General features: G+C 44.0%; 1 protein-coding gene across 1 annotated transcript in view; it reads left to right on the forward strand.

Annotated features, from left to right (window-relative positions):
- LOC140297040 (nck-associated protein 5-like) overlaps positions 1–22,223 on the forward strand; it is a 134,541-nt gene that overhangs the window by 9,586 nt on the left and 102,732 nt on the right. Inside the window, exon 2 of the mRNA XM_072379738.1 lies at positions 730–832. Coding sequence (XP_072235839.1) covers positions 730–832 — 103 coding nt within the window. The remainder of the gene's footprint in view (positions 1–729; positions 833–22,223) is intronic.

Genomic DNA, 22,223 nt, shown 5'->3' on the forward strand with positions numbered 1-22,223 from the left:
AAGAGGGCTGTTTTGAAGAGCTGTTGCATAAGAACGTTTCTAAGGCAGATAACTGACCTGAAGTAAAGACTAGAGGTTTACTTGGTTTTGTGTCCAGGGTATCTGACCAGTGTTGTTCATTCATTCATACTCATGCAGTCCCACATCCAGGGTTTTCCTACGTATACCGTGAAATACAAGTTCTACTGCACCGGCAGGGTCTTGAACCCTGAGGCGTACAACAGCTGACCCTTGACCCTGTCCTCACCGATGAGGAAGTGCTCTGCTTACATTGTGCGCCACCACATTGAGTCTAAAACCCTGGCTTCTTTGTAAAGGAGTAGTATGCGTGAAGTGAAGTGTTTATCTTCTGCTGTGGTCTCAGTCAGGCCAGGTCGGACTGGTTCCCAGCTCTGTTTGGAGAGGCCTGGAAAAACAAAGGGCTGAAGTTTGTGGGTTTGGGCTCGGGTTAGAGGGCGGGATGCCCGGGTGACGCCGAGAGAGAACAGCAAGAGTCCTGTCAGACCTTAGCAGAGGTCCACGCTCGCGCAGCAGAAACTGACAGAAATGACAGACAACGAAAGTAGAAGGGATGGTTGTAAAACTGTAACCGAGACAGCCACCTGTTAGCTTGGACTCTGATCTCATATGAAAGGCGAACAGCCTGCTAACAGCGGAAATGTGAGCGACCGGACGTGAGGTGTTCTTTGTTGACTTTCTCCACTCCTCCCCCGTCTCCCCTCCCTCCAGGGCTTCCCAGGTGTGTGGATCGCTGCCGGGCAGAGGGGCCATGAGCAGACACCTGGAAAGGAGAGAGCAGTTAAAGAGACTGTCTCTTGAAAGGAGCCTACCGGTAAGTCACTTCCAATTTCTATGTGCTAGCACTGGGCAGGAAACGGTCATTGTGGAGTGACTTTGCTCGGACTTGGGCTTCATGTCCAAAATCAAGTTAATTTGAGGTTCAGATGTCAGGAAAATAATGGTGGAAGTCACATAGGAGGCGCTTTTTGTCTCTCTGCTGTCTCAGAGTTTAACGCTGGCACGGCTGCAGTTTGGTGACATTCTGCAAGTGGATCTTTTTTTCTTGTTTTTTTGTCTCCTCTTACACTGCAGCTAACTCATACCCTCTCTGTTTTTGTTTGTCTTATCCGCTGAAAATGAAAAAATGTTTAATTTCCTGAGTCAGAGCGCGTCTTTCCCAGAATCTGTCGGAATAACCTCGTGTAGGAAACGCAGAAATGTCGCGGATTCCGTGAGGTTCCGACATCACGGCTCTAAAATGAAACCGCACATATAAACACACCCACGTGTGAAGCAGCGGAGAGAAAGGGCAGCCCCCCCCCCTCCCTCCTGCACCGTGGTGATTGACAACCTTATCTGGACAGCGGGGACGATCTGGCAAATCACAGGAGTGGAAACTTGTTTTTGGCTCAGGGTTAACTGAAGGTGAATCTGCTCGCGAGTGCCTCTTTGGAATGTCAAGTGCAGCTTTATACTGACTGCTGCGCTGTGTTTGCACGGGAGTGAAAAAGCTTAAGGCCCCCCCCCCCCCCCCCCCCCTTCATACAGCTTCATACAGCTTCATACAGTACGGTCGCTGCACAGGAAACAATAAATCAAGAACCTTAAAGCGGCACGATGGGGAAATGGTTGAGGATGCTCTTGGAGAAGGACAAAAACGAGAAAACTATTTACGGACAAATGCTGATCGACTCATGTTTTTTTGGCCAAACTTTTCTGTTTTTGGAGTGGCTTGTTGCACGCTACTCACTGTCAGGCTTTAATGATGCTTACTTTATTGACTTGACTCACTAACTTTGAGCTGAGCCGTGACACGCAGCTGTCTAAAAGAAACAACTCTGTGCCAACCTGCTCTTCTATCTCTTGCATATTTGCAAGCTTTTAATCCATCTGTTCGGTTCAATAACTGTAAATTCACATCTCTGGATCTTCTTTATGTCCATTTCTCTCTGTACGAGGCAGAGTTTGGACTTTTTGCGGACGCAGTGATGAACCGAGATTACCGACGATGGCTTTCGGAGGTTTCCCACGACAGTAATGTTCCTTTTTTTTGCTTTCTTTTTGAGTACAGCACAGCCTGAGTGGTGAACTCCTTCCCCTTCTTTACTTCTCAAACATGTTACGGGCATCTAACCCAAAATAAGCCTTTTTTTTTTTGCCTGTGTTTCGATGAGTCAAGGCGTCGACGTGTTCCCACATCATTAGGTCCACAAATATCTCTATTTGTCCCTTTTTATGAGGAAAAAGTAGATGGGAGAAGGTGCAAATTCACTGATCTCTGTGACTGTTAGGAGGGTTTCTTTGGGCAGTTGCTCTGTTGTCATTGGGACCACGAGTCAAAAGTAACAAGGGAGACTGGAAGCAATCATCTCTAGCGGGAAACTGCAGGTTCCAGACCTGTCCACCACCATTGTTTTCAACAAATTGTGTTTTTTAACTTCTTTTCTGCTCTCTCACCTACGGATTTGTAACGTTCGGCCTTAAAACTATACGGTTAGGGTTCATATGCTTCCACGCGATTGAGTCCACACCTGATTGAGTGCCGCCTGCACATTTTATATTGATGCGCTGGGATTCCCGTCTTATCAAGCGAACACCGCTCGACAACCCCGGATGGGACGCTGCCATGTTTCGCACATACTTTACCTGTTACACTTCTCCTGTTGAGCTTTGATTTGTATCCCACACAGCATCATCCTGTCTTTCTTTTTGTTTAGTTTTCTTTAATGCTTTTTGCGTTTTGATAGACGCACTAAATGAATTCCCATCCCCTGTCCTCAAAGCATCAAATATTGATCCACAGGGATGAAATAATCTCGGTTAAAACCTCCTTAAAGCCTTGAATCTGTCAGCCTTTTTGCTCCTAAACTGCAACATGAGAGCGGATCTGGAAGGAGCACCGTCGCTGAGACAAAGCGTGTCCTGATTTATAATTTATTCACTGCGGCGGTTAAGCTTTGTGAATATTTCATTTCCCCTAACACTTGACGGTGTTGTTTGCACAAAGGCTTTCTCGGCACCACTTTGCCGCAGTTATTGTTCGATCCTGCAGCTTTAATTCCTTTAATTGGGTACGCAGCAGCCCGATTCACTGTTAGACTGAAACTGGGTCATGTTTGTGATATGGGTGCATGATTCAGCATGCTCACATTTGTCCACTCAACAATCCATGCATGCATTTTTTTTCTCTCTCTTATTCACTTTCTCCTTCCCATTTTTTAATCTCACGTGCCATTTCCTCCATCTCTTTCCCCCTTCCACCTTTGCGTAAGCCCCCCTCTGTTAGGATTCGCTCTCTTTTGGAGCAGCGGGAGCATAAGGCTTGTTCTAATAGTGGGACACGAAGGAGCCTGGAGGCCTTTGGTAAAAGTCCAGCTTAGCTCCGGTGGCGTCGTACAGATGGGCAACCACGAAAAGGGGGAAGCTGCTTCAGTTGATGCGGAAAAATCCGAATCCGATGAATGAATTCCTTGTCATATGCACATATCTTTACAAAGCTTAATTCACCAAGTGATGCATTTCTCGTTTTCAAATCATTTGGAGTGGATGCGATTTTACTATTGTTCAACTTAAAGTCAAGCAGTTTGAGGTCACCGAGTTTAATCTGATCCATGAAACTCCAACATGAATCTTTATCCTTCCACTGATGATGCAGGGACATGACGTCTCTGGCCCTTGTGGCCCAGCTGGTCCTGGCACAGATAAACCCACTAAGTCCTGTAAACACTCCTTTTCCTGGGAGGATATGAGCCTCCGATACATTTATTTTTTCAGGCATCTGAGAAAACATAAGAGGCGCTTTTCTGACATTCCATCAGGCGACAGGCATGAGCGTTTCGTGTTGTGGTTTGTCCCTCGGTGTCACCTGCGAACCAGTTCGGACCGGATGACTTTACTCTGGGCAGACGACCCCGAGTGATCCGGTGCCGCTCGCTCAGTATTTGTCACAAGGTTGTCATTCCTGTTTTTTTTTTCTTTCTTTTTGTTGTTTCTTTCACACATTCTAAGGTGTTCCATGTGTTTCATGGCCCGTTAAGATGAGAGATTTTTCCACCGGGGGCGTCCCTGACAAGTTCTCAGCTCAAACTGGAGCACAGAGCTCGAGACAAAACGCCATATGTCAGCTGAGGAAGAGGTGAAATATTTATGTCGACTCCTCTTTGGATGGATTACACGGCCTTGCTTAGTACAAAGCTCCTATCAATCGTCTATGGGTAATTTGCAGAATGGGAGTCAGAACCGGCATCTCACACGTGTATAATGCATTTCGCCGGCATGTGTTTCCTCCGTGTATTCAGGCTGGGTTGAAAGTAATATTTGGGGTGTTTTTCATCCAAATTTTGACTTTTAAGCCTTTGTTTCTGTGTCTGTAATGGATTAAAAGCGTGTGTGCATTTGTGCATTTGTGTGTGAAGGGAGTGGACGCTTACTCTGCGTCATCAGAGTTGTCTTGATGCGTGTCATTCCAGCTCTTGTGTTTAACAGGAAATTGGACCGTCTAATCTGGATCATGTTATGCGGCAGCAGATACAGCAGCGCTCGCGAGTAACTGGGGCACCGTTTGCGTTACATAACAGTGATGTTGCTGGGTTGATTCTGTGCCTCAATTTATTTTTATCGTTTATTGCCCGCCCGCAGATGAGACGCTCTTCGTCATGCCGGGACGTGCACGGCGAGCCCGACGGCCGTGAATGGGCTGTGAGCTGATGCTATACGCTGACAGCCAGCTTTAAGTAGGTCACCTCAGAGACTCTATAAGGGGTCCATATTACACAGAAGAGGCTGTTGCGGGAGAGTAGCTCAGCCTTTGATCTGTGGTGATAAAAAAATAATAGAAAATGCCAACAAACATGAAAAATTTAGACCCAGAAAAAGAGAATCTGGGAATGAACGATCGAACTGCAGGCTCTGAATAAAAGAGAAGAGTAGAAGAAGTGGAAGGGATGGTGATGGAGCAGCAGATGACAGGAAACACAGCTTCCTTTCCTGAGTCGTGCCAGAGACTTTGCATTTATTCACATTTCCCAGCGGGCCAAAAACACAAAAACGGATTGGCCCACAAACGCCCAAATCCAGAGAGCCGGTCCTGGGCCAGAGTCATCCTGGGAATGATATAAATAGCGCTTCTTAATGGGTGCAGATACGCTTTACATGATTAATAGTCAGAGTTAATTTACCAAAATGTGACAACTATTTGCCCAAAGTAGCCTAAATCCACACACCAGCATTGGGCCAGAGCTGACTCACTATTAGTGGTCTTCCATTGGACAACATGCTCCCTGGGTTACGTTTCAGCTTGCCTTTTCTTTTCTGAATGTTTGTGCCCACTTACTGAAAAACTGGGATTCTTTTTTAAGAAATTCACGGCCTGCCATAGAACTATGAACAATTACAGGGGTGCGTTGTGACTGGAATAATCACAGAGGTTAAGTACACCTTGACTGTCATTGTAGTTGTTGAAAAAATATATAATATGATAGAGTTTGAATAAGCTTTTACATGCTGGGTTTCGAGGAAACCAGTGACTGCATTTGCAGGCCGTATAAGAGTCTCTTTCTCGCTCCCCCTCCTCGGCAACAGCATTCAAAGCTCATGCTCATTTCCTTTGCCTATGCTGCTGCTTTCTATTGGTGCTCTGGAGGTCAAGAGTTTTCTCCAGGTATCAAACAGAGGAGCTGTTTGTGAGTGGGTAGCTATTCAAAGAATTCCCGACGAGGGAGAATTGACCCCCGGGGTGGTAAAGAAAATGGAGACATTAAAACACCAGCGACCAAAAAAACAAAACAACTGAAAAGATGATGAGAATCTGTCATTTCTGTTGGTAAGAGCAGGCGCCAAAAATTATCTGACAAATTCATAAAATGGCAACAGACGCCGTTTTTATGGCCAAGTTACAAACCATTAGCGTCCTCTACCGGGTGCCAAACTTCCCCCGAAGCATTTCTGGCGCTGTTTATCGTCGACAGCCTGTTACCACAGTTCTCGGTGTAGTTTCCCCTTCGTTTTCTCTCTGCTTTCTTGACCTGATTGTATACATCTCTGGATGTGTCATGCAAAGGCTCTCCCTGTGGAAAGACTGGCAAACCCGCCAAAAATAAGGAGCAGGAGGGCATTTAGAGCTAGAGTTCAGCATAGTGAGAAGATGGTTGCGATATCTACATACATATATATATATATGTATATATATATAGCTTTCTTGTCATTTCTTAGAACTCTTAGTCTTCAGGAAGAGTTCTCCAGGCTTCATGAAGGACGTCCCGAAGCTCTTCTTTGGATGTTGGCTGCCTTTCTTTCCATTCTCTTGGATGGTTTGTCCAGTTTGCTCAAATGGACACACTCCACACAATGCACAGGACAAGTTTTGAAACAAGCTGCTCGAGATACAATTTGAAACCGACTCTGTTAGTTGTTCATTGAGTCAAGTGCCTCTTTTATGCTTAAACGATTCGTCGGTCAGTGTCGAGCGGCTTACACATTCTTCTGATAATGGTCAGGCGCAAGGACTGGGCTGAAAAATGAGAGAAAAAGAGGCCAATGTCCGAATAAAGACATAGAAAGACCTTCGGATACCCTGGAGAACTATTGCTCAACTTTTGCTCGAGCTGCTTGGAAGCAAAATATAAAGAAATGAGGAGTGGCTCAAGACTTTTGCACAGTATTGTGTATTGTGGGGGACGTCAAACCCCTCTTTAACAATATAAGACCTACCGGTGCTAAAATGACCCCACGAGGAGTGAAAGGAACCGTCCTGCAAGGTGTCACTTCTGTTGCATTTTATCTTTTCTTTCGAGAGCGCATTGGGCTGGATCTATAGATCTGACAGTGCAGGTATCGTGTATTCAAAAACAAAGTCATGTCCTCAATCTAGGGACGTGATGTCAGTAGCGATAGGTTCGGTGTAGCAGGGTTCCGAGATGCATAAGGAGCACATGTGAAGAGCAGGTCATTAGTCATACCCAGGCCAAATTATAGATGCGCCTTATTCCAATGAATGTTCCTCTCTATCAGTGTCTTCAATCCATATCTGTATCAAATTCTAAATGACTTTGTTTCATGCCCATGAAAGAAAACAGCCTCACTTTCTATCTAAAGACGTGGTGTCTAATTAATTTCCTCAAACCGTGACGTGATCCTCATCAACCCAAGGAAGTCGAAACTGGTGAGACTCTGTCCCTGTTCCCTCTCTCTCCCTCTCGCCCCTTTCCCTGCCAGCATTTATGAAGTGTGCAGCAGTGCAATCATGCTCAGAGATAATTGATAACAAAAGGCCAAATTGAAAACACTCTGCAGGGGAGAGTTAATAATCAAGTGCTCCACATTACTGATTAAACGCTTGCTGCATAGTTGTGAGTTGTATTGAATAAACAGCATGTGGTAGTGCTTTCCTGTTTATCTCCAAAGTATTTGGGTTCAGCTAAATCCCCCCTTGGCTTTGTCAAACCGCCTCCTCGTATAAAGTCTTTTACGTGCTGATTTGGTGCCACGCTCTCGTATCAAGCTTGTTTCATTGGCTCGTTCGCCATTGGCGACTGCGAGGCAATAAAATTGCCCCCAAACAGACAAATTAGTATGGTTTCTGCTAAATTTAAGTGCAAATGAATGAGATTGTATTCCAGCTTGAAGTTTACTTGGCAGGATTTGATTTCCTCCTTCTCATTCCATTACAGCCAGTTGTTACAATGCAGAGTGGAGGCATCAAACCAAGCAGGGGAGCGAGTCCTGTAACTGGAGGGGAAGAAAACCTCAGTGGGATTTGATTGGCTCCCACGTCCTCAAGCGAACAAATGGAGAGGTTCGATATTATTACTGAGTAGCTCAAACTAATTAGGTGTAATTATACATTAGAAATGGAGCGACAATGCCGCCCCCAACGTGGGTCTCGTTCTCACGCCATTACAGGACGCCAAGCTCAGGGGACAAGTGTTCCCTCACTGCTCACTTAGTGTGTCAGAGTGACTCTAAAGTGTAAAGTGTGGTTCTGAGGTTGATTGGAAGAACTGGCAGCCAGTTACATAAAGAGATTTAGACTCCGCTTGGAGCAGCCAGCTCCTTTCTCTCAGAGCAGTCAGCCTCACACTTCATCTTGGCTGCTTCAATGAAGTTTCTCATCAGGGGTGTTGCAGACTCCAGCCGGGTCCCTGACAGCTCCCCGAGAGTGCAGGTGACATACCACACATACCTGGGCTCACCGCGTGGGTAGCCGCGAGACCACAGGGTGTGGGAACCTAGCAAATTCGGAGACACTCGCTGACTTTGAGAGGCAGAATAAGCGACGTTTTCCTCCTCTTGTCTCATGGGAACGTCTCATCTTATGAGCCTCATGGTGAGCGATTACAGCCTTGGTTTTTCTTTTGACTCCAGCCTGAAACCCAGCAGCTTCCCCCACATTCAACCACACGCTGTCGGCCCAAACAGCCACCATCCACTTGTAAAAGGGTTTAATAATCGTTGAGGCTGGTTTGAAATGAGCCACCAGCCTGTTTTTTCCATCTTCCAAGTAGCACGGATCGTTGCTGTTAATGCTTAGCTCGTGTTTTTAAGAGCGCAATTAGAAAGCACTTTATGGATCTCTGCATCATGTGTTGCGACATTAGATACTCCTACAAGTTTAAAAAAACAACAACAAGGAAATGTAATTACAACCACAAAACAGAAAAGCATCTAAAAAAAAAACGTAGTGAGAAGAAATGATTAAACATTTTTAAAAAACTTAACAGAACACACAGTAGCTAAGAAAACATCAAAGCATTTTAGGGACAATAAAACGGCAACAAAAAAACGTTTTGTTTTCATTGTATTTTTTTTTTTTTTTTTTTTCCCCCAGGATACGAAACTGAAAAAAAACGCGACAATGCAAATGCGAAAAAGCAAAACACGACAAAACGGAAAACTCGTTTGTTTTGTTTTGTTTTTTTTAATTTTTCCCCCCCAGGATACGAAACTGAAAAAAACGCGACGATGCAAATGCGAAAAAGCAAACATTCGCAAAACACGACAAAACGGAAAACTCGTTTGTTTTCTTTTCCTTTTTTTTTTTCCCATCAACACACTTCAGCCAACGCAAAAAACGAGCGCTTGTGTATTCTAAACATGTATTCTAAACATGTCTAGTGAAAAGTCGGGATGTTTTTTTCTTTCTTCTTTCATTGCTTTTTCGCTGTTGTGTTTTGTGACAAATTTTTGTTGTTTTGTTGTTAGAGTTTTGTTGTTAAACCCCTCCCCCCTCTAAGGGCCGGGGTAAGTTTGACGACCGTTTAAAGATTAATTTCAGGTGATCAAAGTAAAAGATCTTCGGCTTTATCATTGTCCGATAATGAGCTAAACAGTCCAACGGATCTTCTTGTCACGTGAACGGTCTCCTCTGCCAGCCAATAACACGTTACTGTGTGCTATTTGTGCAGAAACCTCTAAACCACGGGACGAGTGACGGTTTTACACACCGTTATCCTCAGTGACTCAAGGTTTATTGCTCGATCAAAGACATTTTTTTTAATGATGAGTTCGAACATAAAAGAAGAGGCTTTTGGGTTCATTCCAAACTGACCAAGCGGCTTTTTTACTTTGTGGTGAGTTTTCTGCTCTTTGTGTGTCCGCTCTCTCTCAGAGCCCTCTGCCAGCTTTTATAATTGGATGTCCATTTGCCCTTGTCCATTGAGGCCGTTCTTTGTGTCCATTGAGTCTAGGGGCCAATTATGGGCTCTATTCCTCCAATCATGACAGAGATCAAAGTTGATGATGGGGCTGCGTGTGGTCAGAGTTGCATGCGTTGTTCGCCAAACATTAGCGCTCTGCACCAAACTTTATTCACCCTGCGGTTCCCCTCAAAGCGCTCCTGCCACGAACACAGAGGCCCTCTTAGAGCCCTGAAGTCTGCCCCGAACAAGGAGACAACGGTCCTTTCTCTGTCAGCGAGTGTTGTCTTTCCAAAGAATCAAACACTTATTCACTGTTTCACTGGAGGCTCAAGTGGAGGTTTATCGAGACCAGAGTCGCACAGCTGAGGAGGAAAAAGAAAAAGGCTTTGATTATTCCTCCTTTCTGCTTCACACCACAGCCGAAAGTGTGATCAGATCACATGTTTACCAGAGAAGCGACTCATTCTCTCTTCTTGTGACTGTAATTCACATTTATATCCACACTTTCTCATTAAAGTAGCGTCCATTGACGACTTTAACGCTTCAAGCCAAAAAAAACCGTCTTTCACTCTGGAGCAGTGTGCAGTTTGAGAAACAATGATGCGTTCTTTGAATATTAAAGACATGAAAGTATGCTCTTGTTGGCATCTAGATAAAACTATCAGTGTTCAAACCACCATAAAAGGGGCTTTTTGTCGCTAATTCTTCAGTGTGTGAGTACCAGCTAACAACAGCAGCACCAAAAGGGATGGAATTAAAACTGATGTGATGGAAATATTTGGATTAAGTATGATTTGATTAGTCTGCACAAATATGTTACGAAACCTTAAAGATGCATATCATCCCAGTACCCTGTCACTCTTTCCATTGTTTTCCCTGGTTTTTCCTGCTTTTACTCAGAAAACAGCTGCGACCAGCTCAGCTGACACATTCAGATGATTTGTTACATTAAATCAGGCGTCATTGGAAAGTGTTTAAAGTGTGCTATTTTAAATGGCCTAACGGGATTGGATGAACTGCTGTCTTAAGCCATCTATTATGGACTCGCTTCAGCCAATCAGGTCAATAAACCGGAGCCATATTTAAAATCACTATTGTTGATTCCATTCAGGAGGAAACTTGAAAATCCCTTTCAGCTAAGAAAAGCCCTCTGTGGTTTCTCAGCTTTTGTTCGAAGGATTTCTCTCAATTTCTAGTACAATATCGACAAATTTAGAAAAAGGAAACGCACCCACAGGCTTTCTTTTATTTCACAGTGAAGAAATGGAGTCAGGTCTCAGCAGCTAGACTTGAAACATAATCCAGACATACAGTATCTGGGTTTATTCCAGGGTGCTAACCCTGTTCACCAGGCACTGAAGCTCCATCTCCTGGGATCTCTGTTTAGCATATGCAGATAAGGTGCCATCTTTGGATCCAGCACCGGCACAGCAGGTTCAAGTTTGAATGAGGTAAAAATAGCAGTGGGCAGCTAACAGGATTGGATGTGCAGATTAACACCCCGAGGCTGAGGAGGGGCTGCATCTGTCAGCAAGGGGAAGCCTACCGCCTCACCTTTTCAGCCGGGGCAGGACAGGCTCCCACTATAGTCCCCTGGCAGATTGGGTGTGGGTGTGAGATGCTGAAGCTGGTGTGGGAGAGTGGGGTGGTAGGCACGTCCTGTCTATTCTCCTGCACAAAGTCGCCCTGTGATTACATCCTGCTCATCAGGCACAGTGCCAAGCCCTCAGCTGGGATCTGTGAGGGCTCTTTCATGCTCCCTTTTCTAAGACCAGCTCTATAAATGCAGGCTTTTGCTGATGAAGCCATTGCTTTTTGACAACAGCAACACACATTCAATTTGGGTTCTATTTGGGTGCCTTGACAAAGTAGTGGAAGTTAAATCGAATTTGTGTGATCGTGAGAGACTCTGATCCTTGTGAATTATGACTTTTTCTTTTATTTACACATGTTGACTTTTCAGGATGTGTCTGCAAAATATATCTTAGTGCTTTTCACATTTGTAAAGTGGCCCTGATGTTAAAAACGAAAAAATGAAAAAAAAAAAAACCCAACTCATTAAACATAACCAAACATTCTTTCTTTTCTGTTTGGTTGTCGTGTTTCACAAAATGTTTTGTTTACTGTTTGGTTGTGTTTCATGAAATCTTTTGTTTACCGTTTAGCTGTCGTCTTTCAAAAAATGTTGTTTTCTGTTTGGTTGTGTTTCACGAAATGTTGTACCTTTTCCGTTTGATTGTCGTGTTTCACGAAATCTTTTGTTTTCCGTTTGGTTGTCGTGTTTCACGAAATGTTGTACCTTTTCCGTTTGGTTGTCGTGTTTCACGAAATCTTTTGTTTTCCGTTTGGTTGTCGTGTTTCACGAAATCTTTTGTTTTCCGTTTGGTTGTCGTGTTTCACAAAATCTTTTGTTTTCTGTTTGGTTGTTGTGTTTCACGAAATGTTGTTTGTTTTCTGTTCTGTCGTGTTTCACAAAATGTTCGTTTTCTGTTTGGTTGTTGTGTTTCACGAAATGTTGTTTGTTTTCTGTTCTGTCGTGTTTCACGAAGTCTTTTGTTTTCTCTTTGGTTGTCGTGTTTCACGAAATCTTTTGTTTTCTGTTTGGTTGCTGTGTTTCACGAAATGTTCGTTTTCTGTTTGGTTGTTGTGTTTCACGAAATGTTGTTTGTTTTCTGTTCTGTCGTGTTTCACAAAGTCTTTTGTTTTCTCTTTGGTTGTCGTGTTTCACGAAATCTTTTGTTTTCTGTTTGGTTGCTGTGTTTCACGAAATGTTGTTTGTTTTCTTTTTGGTTGTTGTGTTTCACAAAATCTTTTGTTTTCTCTTTGGTTGTCGTGTTTCACAAAATCTTTTGTTTTCTGTTTGGTTGTTGTGTTTCACGAAATGTTGTTTGTTTTCTGTTCTGTCGTGTTTCACGAAGTCTTTTGTTTTCTCTTTGGTTGTCGTGTTTCACAAAATCTTTTGTTTTCTGTTTGGTTGTTGTGTTTCACGAAATGTTGTTTGTTTTCTGTTTGGTTGTCGTGTTTCACAAAATCTTTTGTTTTCTGTTTGGTTGTTGTGTTTCACGAAATGTTGTTCGTTTTCTGTTTGGTTGTTGTGTTTCACGAAATGTTGTTTGTTTTCTGTTCTGTCGTGTTTCACGAAGTCTTTTGTTTTCTCTTTGGTTGTCGTGTTTCACAAAATCTTTTGTTTTCTGTTTGGTTGTTGTGTTTCACGAAATGTTGTTTGTTTTCTGTTTGGTTGTTGTGTTTCACAAAATCTTTTGTTTTCTCTTTGGTTGTCATGTTTCACAAAATCTTTTGTTTTCTGTTTGGTTGCTGTGTTTCACGAAATGTTGTTTGTTTTCTGTTCTGTCGTGTTTCACGAAATCTTTTTTCTTTTTGGTTGTTGTGTTTCACTAAATCTTTTGTTTTCTCTTTGGTTGTGTTTCACTAAATCTTTTGTTTTCTTTTTGGTGGTAGCATCTCACGAAATGTTGTTTTGTTTTCTATTTAGTTGTTGTGTTTCATAAGATCATGTTCTGCACTTCGGAGCCTCCCTACATTGGAGACACTAAAACCAGTGGAGTTCTGGATTAGGCTCAGTTTTTGTGCAGCACTCTGTTGGCAGTCTGGGAAGAGACCTCTGCGCAGTCCAAAGAAATATTTACACGTTTCCGTATTAACTCCAACCACTGAGTAAATATATGCAGAAACCACTCGAACACTTGATATATGACCCCTGTAAGAGCTCAAGGCTCTGCCTGTTTATTTTGACATATGAGCGTGACCCACATGACTACATGTACATGTGTTTGCATGTATCGATGCAAATGAGCATGGGTTTGCATGCAAGTCTTAAAACAGGGTCTTTTCACTCATGTGCATGCCCGAGGACAAGGTGAGACCCATTACCGGGGCCTAAAAGATAACTTCAAAGTAATTGTCTCTCCCCCCGTGAGAGACTGCACTGGTCGGGCCTGTCAGTCGAGTTCCTAACAGGTGTTCCAATGAATGAAGCTTCCTGGCACCTGGAAATCTTTTTGTTTTTGATAAGTTGCAGTTTAAAACTAAGAGGCTTGAGGATAAGGACCTATAATATTCCTATTCAAATGACACCAATGCTTTGGAATTCCACTGCCTTGTAATTTCAGAATAGTTTCTGACTAGACAAACGGAGTAAATGATTTAGTAATCCCTACTTCCACCATTCCAAACCACAATGATTGCCCTTAATTTATGATATTATATTTGTTATTTTTCCATTAATCTTGTTGAAGCTTTGACAAACGGACAGTCTCATTTGCTGCAGATAAATTAGCCAAACAGTCAGTCATTCTTGTCCAGATTCAATTTTCTGGCCATTCCAGTCCACAATCATTATATGTGCATTAGTGTCATGATGCCTCCTCACTGACAAATGAAGCATTCTTGAATTACCAGAGGATGCATTATTAAAATCTCAGTCCTTATTTTATAGACATGGTTTCTCGTTTCAGTGATAAAATGTTCACTTTATGTCCTGCATAGATTGCTTAGCTGCTATTGTGTAATGGTTTACACTGGCTGGGTGCACAGAAGACTGGTGGCTTGATTCCAATTATTCATCTTTAACGCAGCCAGGGCGTTTGCTTGCACAATAGATTTTAAAATTATTTCCTAGTTAGTGTCATGACGGACACTTTTACGATAAACAATTAGTCACCGACAGGAATGCATTTTGGGAAAGGCGACGATTTCTTTTACACCTGCATCACCTTGACTTTCTTCACACAGCTCAGCTCGTGTGAAGCCGCTTGTGTATGATCTCATAAATTCCTCTGCGAGGCTTGCCCAGGCACTCGCTGAGTGACGAGTTGGTAATCTCCGTTTGAGCCAGGAGCACCACCTGCCATTCAGCTCCCATCAATCACTGTGATAGCTACATATCAAGAGCTTAACTCCACGTGAGAACGACCCGCATTCACAGGTCAGTATCCGCACTTTAGGTTTGCTGCCTTGCCAAATGCAAACATTCAGTGTAGATAATGATTCATCAAAATCTAGCTCTGTGATTTAGGGGATTTCGGTCTAAGAGGAAAATTCTAACTGAAGCACTAGAATTAGACGAGCTTTGTGTGCTCAAGTCATTTGGATAAAAATCACTGTGACCACTGGATTCAGTTGGAGGTAACCCCAGTTAAAGTTTCCCTGCTGCTGGTTGAAATTGTGAAGCCAAACCGGTCTTGTAGGATTCTTCTTTTTTTTTTTTTTTTGCAGTCCTTGTCTGGAAATCGTCCTCTAAAGGGTTATTTCTGCCTGCTCGGATTTCAGCACGACCGATCGACAATCTTTTAGATGAAGATACCGGCCACTGCTTCTCAAAAAGACCATTTTAAAACCCACTTAAGATGCACGATACTCCGTTATGAACAAAAGCCATTCACACAATTCACAGGAAGTTTTGAATGGGTTCTCCTGTTGCCGGTGATGCTTGAGCTTGACAGATTTTGTGTGCTGCACATCCATCTTGGATCTCCCCTTAAATAGCAGCTAAGACTTGGTTGTGTTTTGGCCATCTCTTTCTAACTAACTGTTGTATGATATGATGAAGGTTTGGGTGTATGGATTTGTTCTTGTGTGGTGACCTACATTTGGTAATGATTCAAACCTGGTTCAGTTTCAGTACAGATTTGGGGCTGTAGGGAGGGTCTCTTTCAGGTGTGTCATTCATATCAAATTATTGTACTAGCCTGTTGGATTTGGGCCTTGAGAGACCTAAACTACTCTGTTTACCTAGATAGAGTCTTAGTTCCTGAATGCATGCTGGTTTCCTGTGCATTGTGGACGTTTTGGAAGCATCCTCGAGAAGAATTCCGCCCGAGAGGAACTGCACCAATCAAGCTGACGAAAATAGACCTTGATTGGTGGACAGTTTGGGGAGAAACATGGCTAAGTTTCCATAACAGTTTCCACATTTTCCATTCTAAATGAGAAAACTGTCATTATCTATTGTGTAGGCTTGACCAGACCACGGTGAGAAAAAAACAAAACGTGCAATCTGAGATGCAGAGTTAATTCTTAGTGTGTCGGTCAGGAAACTGGTTAGCGGAGGTGGTTGGCGCCGGTTCATCTTGGAACGAGCAGTCGAGAAAACAATCAAAGGTTGATTTAGGAGCTGTTGTGGATCTTTTGATTCAAATGACAAGATCCTCATCCGCAGATGTGGGTTCAGAATGTCACATTTGTGGTCTTTTCCAAGTATTGCAATGTTTGCTTGAGCGCTGTTGGCTTTAAGGCTGAGACTCGTTCATTCGTTTCATTTTAAACCGTGGTAACTTTTAGAAAACATTTCCAGATAAAGAACTACATTTTAGCAGCTGGTTTGAAGGAACACTGGAGGCTTTTCCTCATGGAAAAGATGTTTTTGACTTCTTCCTACTGCCTTCAGCAAGAGTTCAATTGAGCAACTGGTTCCACTGGTTTTCTTGCGTTAGATACGCAGAAACAGATGGTTCATCCACTCACCTGCAATGTAATTTTGGAGAGTACTTGTCCTTTTCAAAGCCCTTTCCAATGACAACTTCCCATAGGCTTCTGTATAATGAACCAATTGGCATACAGGCCCTAAAGACTCGTCAATCAGCCCGTACTTGCTTGTTCACGTAGGTTACAGCGGATTGAAGCGAATGTGTTATTTACCGAGACAGGAGCTGCCAGCTGACCTATAACCCATCTGTCTAAGTGAAAACTGCACAGACAAGTACAAAACTGTTGGATCAAGCTCCTGTCTTTTCCTGCCAGAGCTCTTAAGTCATGTGCCTTATCTGATGTCGAGCTGAGGCACCGTAAAGCAGGGGAAAGTAAAACGCGTGAGGCGAAATCAGGGGGCGCTTTTTGTCTGTGAACATTTGATTTACTGACATCTTCCATCCCAGCAACAGCGGTGGTTATACTAATACAGCTAGAGACTGACTGCATAGAAGAGACCAGCGGTCAGTCTCTTTTGCAGATATGTGTGAATGTTTTACATCTTAACATGCATGCAAACACAAACATGTGAAAACACACACACACAGTCTGTCTTGGGCAGCAAACCACTGTTGGTCTCACTCAGGTGATTTAATCCAACTTGACTCGCTGGTTAAATATTAACGAGAGCCGATGTGGCCTCACTGAAGAGAGACGAGAATTCAGACGAGGCACTTTGCTGCCAAGGTTGTACTACTCCGTGCTGCATCATCACTCCAACACACACACACACACACACACCACCGAATGCAAACGCGCACATACGGTACGCACAGTGGCAGGCAGCAGCTGAGACTCAGCAAAGGCAGCTGGGGCAGAAGTGGTGAACGAAGCGGAAGGCGAGCAGAAGGGGAGAGCGCGGATGCAGAATGAGCCAGTTCGCCGACCACAGCGTCGTGTCGGTCTACGGGAGGATCCGAAACGTTCCCCTGCTGGAGCTGCTGGTGGTGAGTGTCGGACCATGCGTGTTCCCCCTCCATCCATCCTTCCTCTCCCTTATTCCGTCAGCCAAGGAGGTATCTGGGGCAGGAGGCAAGCTGTCTGGAACTGAAAGTAGGTCTGACTGGGTGATAATCAGGCTAGCCCTCCAGTGAGCGCACATTTCAAGCCACCTATGCTGCTCCTGGGCCAGACAGGAGGTAGGAATGGCTCTAGGGACGGTGAAGGGAAAGTTGTAATCCGGGAGGAAGTTTGCATGTGGAGTGTGTAAATATGATTCCATCTAATATCATGGCATGCTGACAGTGGGTTTCATGCGTAGGCTGAGCAGAAATGAGTCAATGTGACGGAGCGTTCTGGGGACTAAAGCTAATAGACGAATGAAAAATAGTTGTTTACAGAAAAGATGACTCCAGGGAAAACACGATGTTGTGCCTTGCTTTGCCTCCTTACGATGTTCCATATGTAGGTCACTATCTGACAAGCTTTGACTGCAGCTAATTAGATGCCGGAATAGAGTTTTTTTTCCACGTTTCCGATACATCTCCAGAAGGTCTGAATCAGGGGACCTGCCCGCCATCTGTACACATTTACCCCTTGCTGTTGAGATGGATTGTGACATGTGACAGTTTATTACTCGGCTCTCGCAGTCCGTGTGCGAGTGTTCACTGGAGTGAGAAACCAGTTTAAGAAAGTGTGGCAACAGCCCCGATCTAAAAATAAACACCCATGTCTGTGGGTGGTTTTCAGATGTGACAGTGCTCTGGTTCCGGTTCTGTGTAGGGCCTTCGGTGTTTTGACTCTTTGGATTGGCAAGAAAAAAAAAAAAACAACAGAAAAGAAGATGGATTACATAAGGGGGGAGCTTATCTGTTTTCATTTCTATTTCTCATTCTCCAAATGTTTCCCTCTTTCAATCTTTCCCGTGCTTCCCTCCCGAGTGCATAACCCAGAGGTGTTTTTGGGAAATCCAGGGGATCTTAGCCTCTGCCACCGCATGGACGCAATTATGCAGACAAATGTCTCCGCAGAGCTCCGAGACTCCATATATCCTTTAGCTAATTACATTAACAGGAGCTGGATAGTGACTAATGGCTCATGTAGGAGAAGGAGGGGAAACGAAACACACAACGAAGAGCTGGAGAGGGCCCGTTTGCATGATTGCTTTTTTCCATCCTGTTTCACCCTCTCAGTCCTCCTCATGCCCAGATCTCTCACTGTGCTCTCACACACACACACACAAACCCACACTTTTTCCATCCTGAAAGACTTTCGGTCTTCCTTTTAGTTGTAATAGGCTATGGCATGACTGTTTGCATTGTGGCACTGATCATATTTCCGTGTGGCGGGTCTGTGCTTAAACTGCACTCCGAGCTTTGATCAAACTAAAGCTTTGTCACGGCCACAAGAGGCTCTTTCCTGTTAACACTGCTTTTTGTGCCAGTCGGTGGAACGAGAGCATTACGGATGCCGAAGCCACAAGCAAATCCAGATTAAATTTTTTTTTCTTGACACTTTTATTTTATTCAATCATTTTTTAATTCCTTTCTTTTTGTGTTTTGTTTGGAGAAAGGCACCTTAAAGGTCCAAAAGTACTCTATCTTTGTCCTGCAGCCCTGAGCCTATGCTGCCAAACCATAGTCAATGTTAAGGCAGGTTAAAAAGAAACAGTCTCATGTTTTGTGTTACATTCAGACCAAATGGGAAGGAGAATCCATCTCGCTTTTTTTTTTTTGCATCATGAATCAGTGCTCAGAAAATAAGGTTGGTGGTTATCTCCATAGATACCGTATACCTTAATGACATTTCTTTCCGCTATCAACAACGGGCTGCTGCACACCTGTCAACCATCCATCTGTTATCCTCCGCTCATCCCAGGTCGGGTCGCAGAACCTGTCACATGATGTCGTTTGAATATTTGGAAAAATTTAAAAAGGAAGATAAACATGTTTGGAAATCTCTGCCACCGGCAACATCTGTGTTCATGTGGTCACTAAGAGCAAAACCACTCTGAAGCACAGTGGAGGGAGCATCATGGTTTGGGCGGTTTGCTTTACTCACTGATGGAGCAGTGAATTTTTTTATTACGTTGGTGGAAGTTTTACAGAATGAGGTTAAGACAGCAGTTCATGACTTGAAGCTCTCGGAGAGGCCAACTTAGCTGACCTGCTGTAGCGTGTTTGAACGTAAACTCATGACAGGATGGGTCACAGCTACGCTTGTCTACAGCATCAAATGTTGCAGTTTAACATTAAAGGCTCCAGAATTGTACAGTTACTATGTTTTCCTTGCACGGTTCCCTACAGAAATAGAGTTTATGTACACGTTTGAGCTGATTTGTTCCCGAACAGTCATAGGGAGGTAGGAAGGGGATAGTGATAGAAGTTGGTCAACAAAACAGGTTACGAGTTTCCCGAAATTTCACAAGAGAAGAAGAAGAGTCGAGAGGGTGTGGAGAAACGTACTTGCTATACGTTTTATGGTGAGACTGTGTTTCAAGATAAGAAGACAGCCGTTAATGCAGGGCATCACAGAACATTTTATGAACTGTAACTGCCTTGATGGGAGGAATGGCCCCAAAATGAGGTTTTCCTCATTGTGCAAGTCTCATAGCAGCAAGAAAAAACTTCTGATAGAAGCTTTGACTGTCTCCAATCTAGCGGATACAGATTTTGTGCCAATTTTAAGCAAGTTTGGCAAGTGTGAATGTGTGAAAATGAACATAATGCCAACAATGGATCTCCACGTTGTTAACGTGTACCAACAAAGGACATTTGAGACATCGAAAAAGTTCGTACGTGACTGTACACCTGCGTCCAATTACTGCTCACAATAGAGCAACAGTCTGAGTGGATGAGTGTGTTTTGCTCGTGTTCTGGAGACTCGCGACTCGTAGCTGCAAAATATTAAAACCAATTATTGGGCGGTGGCGAAGCAGTTCGAGAAGGAGCTTCGAAAGCAACGAAAAGCGCGAAATCCTAGAGAACGAAAACGTTTCGCGTCTTTTCATTTGTGATGTGCAACTTGCGACGGCATCGAAAGATGCATTGATTCAGAAAGCGCATTGATTCCGTGTGTACTTACAGCAAAAGCAGGGCGCCGTGGTGCATTTAGATGAGTTAGATTTATGTCAGATAAGCTGATTAACATCCAAAAAATTGTTTTCAGGACTTCCATTCATTTGCTTCCACAAAGTGATGGTATTCTTTAAAATGACTTTATTTCATTTAAGTATTCCTCGTCATCTGTTGTTGTTTTATTCAGACAAAATAAGTATTTTTTTTCCACCAGAAAAGAAATCAATGAAATCCAATATGAGGTGTTGGGAGGGGGATGTTTTTTTTTTTGTTTGTTTTGTTTTTAGGCAGCTGGTTTAATTGACGTGGAATAGCCTTTTCATGGTTTCCAATGAGTGACAAGAACTTGTACGGTCATTTAGATGAAGTTAATTTAGTTTCTACTGTCTTTTAATTGTCTGTTTTCATTAATCTCTAGTCAGCGAATAAAGCGGGTGTCAGTAGCGTCCTGTTTGTTCCTCGGAGGTTTGCGGGAGAACTTGCAGGAGCTCAGCAGTCTGCTGGCTCACATTACAATATGCTAATATCCCCCAGCTGCAACCTGCACCACCCTCCTGCTTCCTTGCCTTGCTTTCTCCGTCTCTCTCACACACACGTGCACGCGTGCGCGCACTAATGCACTCACATGAGAAGAACACACTCGCACAAGCCCTCGGGAGAGTCACGGGAGGGCCGTGAAAAGGAAGCCGAAATGATTAATTAACTCTGCCCTCATTTTGGTTCGGCCTTATTGGCTTTCGACACCCCAAATTCAGCTCCGGAGCTTTGCATAGATTATCCTCCCACCGCCGCAGCAGCCAGCCTCTCGAAACAGACACACAAACAGACTTCCAGAAATATTGAGGTCATGTTGTTACTCATGCCACGGCAAATGCGCACCGTTGGTTTCTGTGTTGCTCAGCAAAGGGCGAGAAAGACGCCGCTCTTAAAGAAAATGAAAATAATCGTTGGCTTTTGCGGTTTGGATGTTTTTTTTATTTATTTTTTTTACATGGAATATGGCTGCGGTTTATTCCGCCAAAAAAAGAGGGAAAAGAGTGCCTGCGTGTAGCACATGTGCACTCATGTGTGCTCAAACTATCATCATAACTATGCTCGCTCACGCGGAAGCAAATACGAGCTTCCGTGTGGTCATCATACATGTGTGCGGTTGAGTTTGTGCATCAGCGCTTGAGTGTGTGCGGGTCGGCCGTGGACTCCAGGTGCTCCAGCCTCCAGTGGCCCTGACCGACCGTCCTCTGCTCCCCGGTGCTCCTCTATTGATGGCAGCTTTTGAGAACAGACAGCTCTGCAGCATTAAAGTGCCTGTCAGGCCCCAGCGGCACAGCTTGACAATACAACAGACAGCTCTCTTCCATTCTGGCTCCTTTTTTTTTTCTTTCTACACCGTCATTCATCTGCTCTCGTCCTGTGCGCACTGAATGTCTTTGCCCCTCCACTTTGGGAGTCGGTGTGTTTTGTGTGCTTATGTTTCATCGTCCTCTTCCTCCCGAACAAAAGATCACCTGCCCGGCTGCGTGATGTGTCATATGGTGGGCGCCCTGAGGGAAAGCCAGCGGCTTCGTGTGGAAGTTTGTAACCTCTGTGTCACAATGGGCTCCCATTATCCCGCAGAATGAGCTCACATTTAGCTTCACTTCTGGTTTGTGTTGCTTGTCATGAGAAATTGGTTTTAATTCACTCTGACATATTTTACAGAAAATGGCCAGTGGTTATTTTCTTAGCACAAGCTGCTCCCTGCAGTATTTGTCCACAATATCCTGCGCAGGGACTTGCTCATATGCAAACAGAGCGGATGCAAGAAACGCTGGGCGATCTGTCGTGCCTCATACCGCCGCAGTACAAAAAGGTGTTGTTTGCCGGGAACCTGGTTTTCTCCAATGTGGCTAATGCACTCTGTCAGAGGTAGTTGCGGTTGATGCTTGCCTTGACTCCGAGAGGCAAGAGGGAATGGAGTACAGTTGAATTTGCCACTCTCGCCTGCCGGCTTCGCTTACGCTGTAATCTCAGAGGCAGGAAGCGGTGACCTTCATGCCAGTTAGGTCGGGCGCTGTTTGTGCTTATAGGTATGCTATATCAGTTCCAC

The sequence above is a fragment of the Leuresthes tenuis genome, unplaced genomic scaffold (assembly GCF_036924035.1).
Source record: "Leuresthes tenuis unplaced genomic scaffold, fLeuTen1.0.hap1 SCAF_1, whole genome shotgun sequence".
NCBI lineage: Eukaryota > Metazoa > Chordata > Actinopteri > Atheriniformes > Atherinopsidae > Leuresthes > Leuresthes tenuis.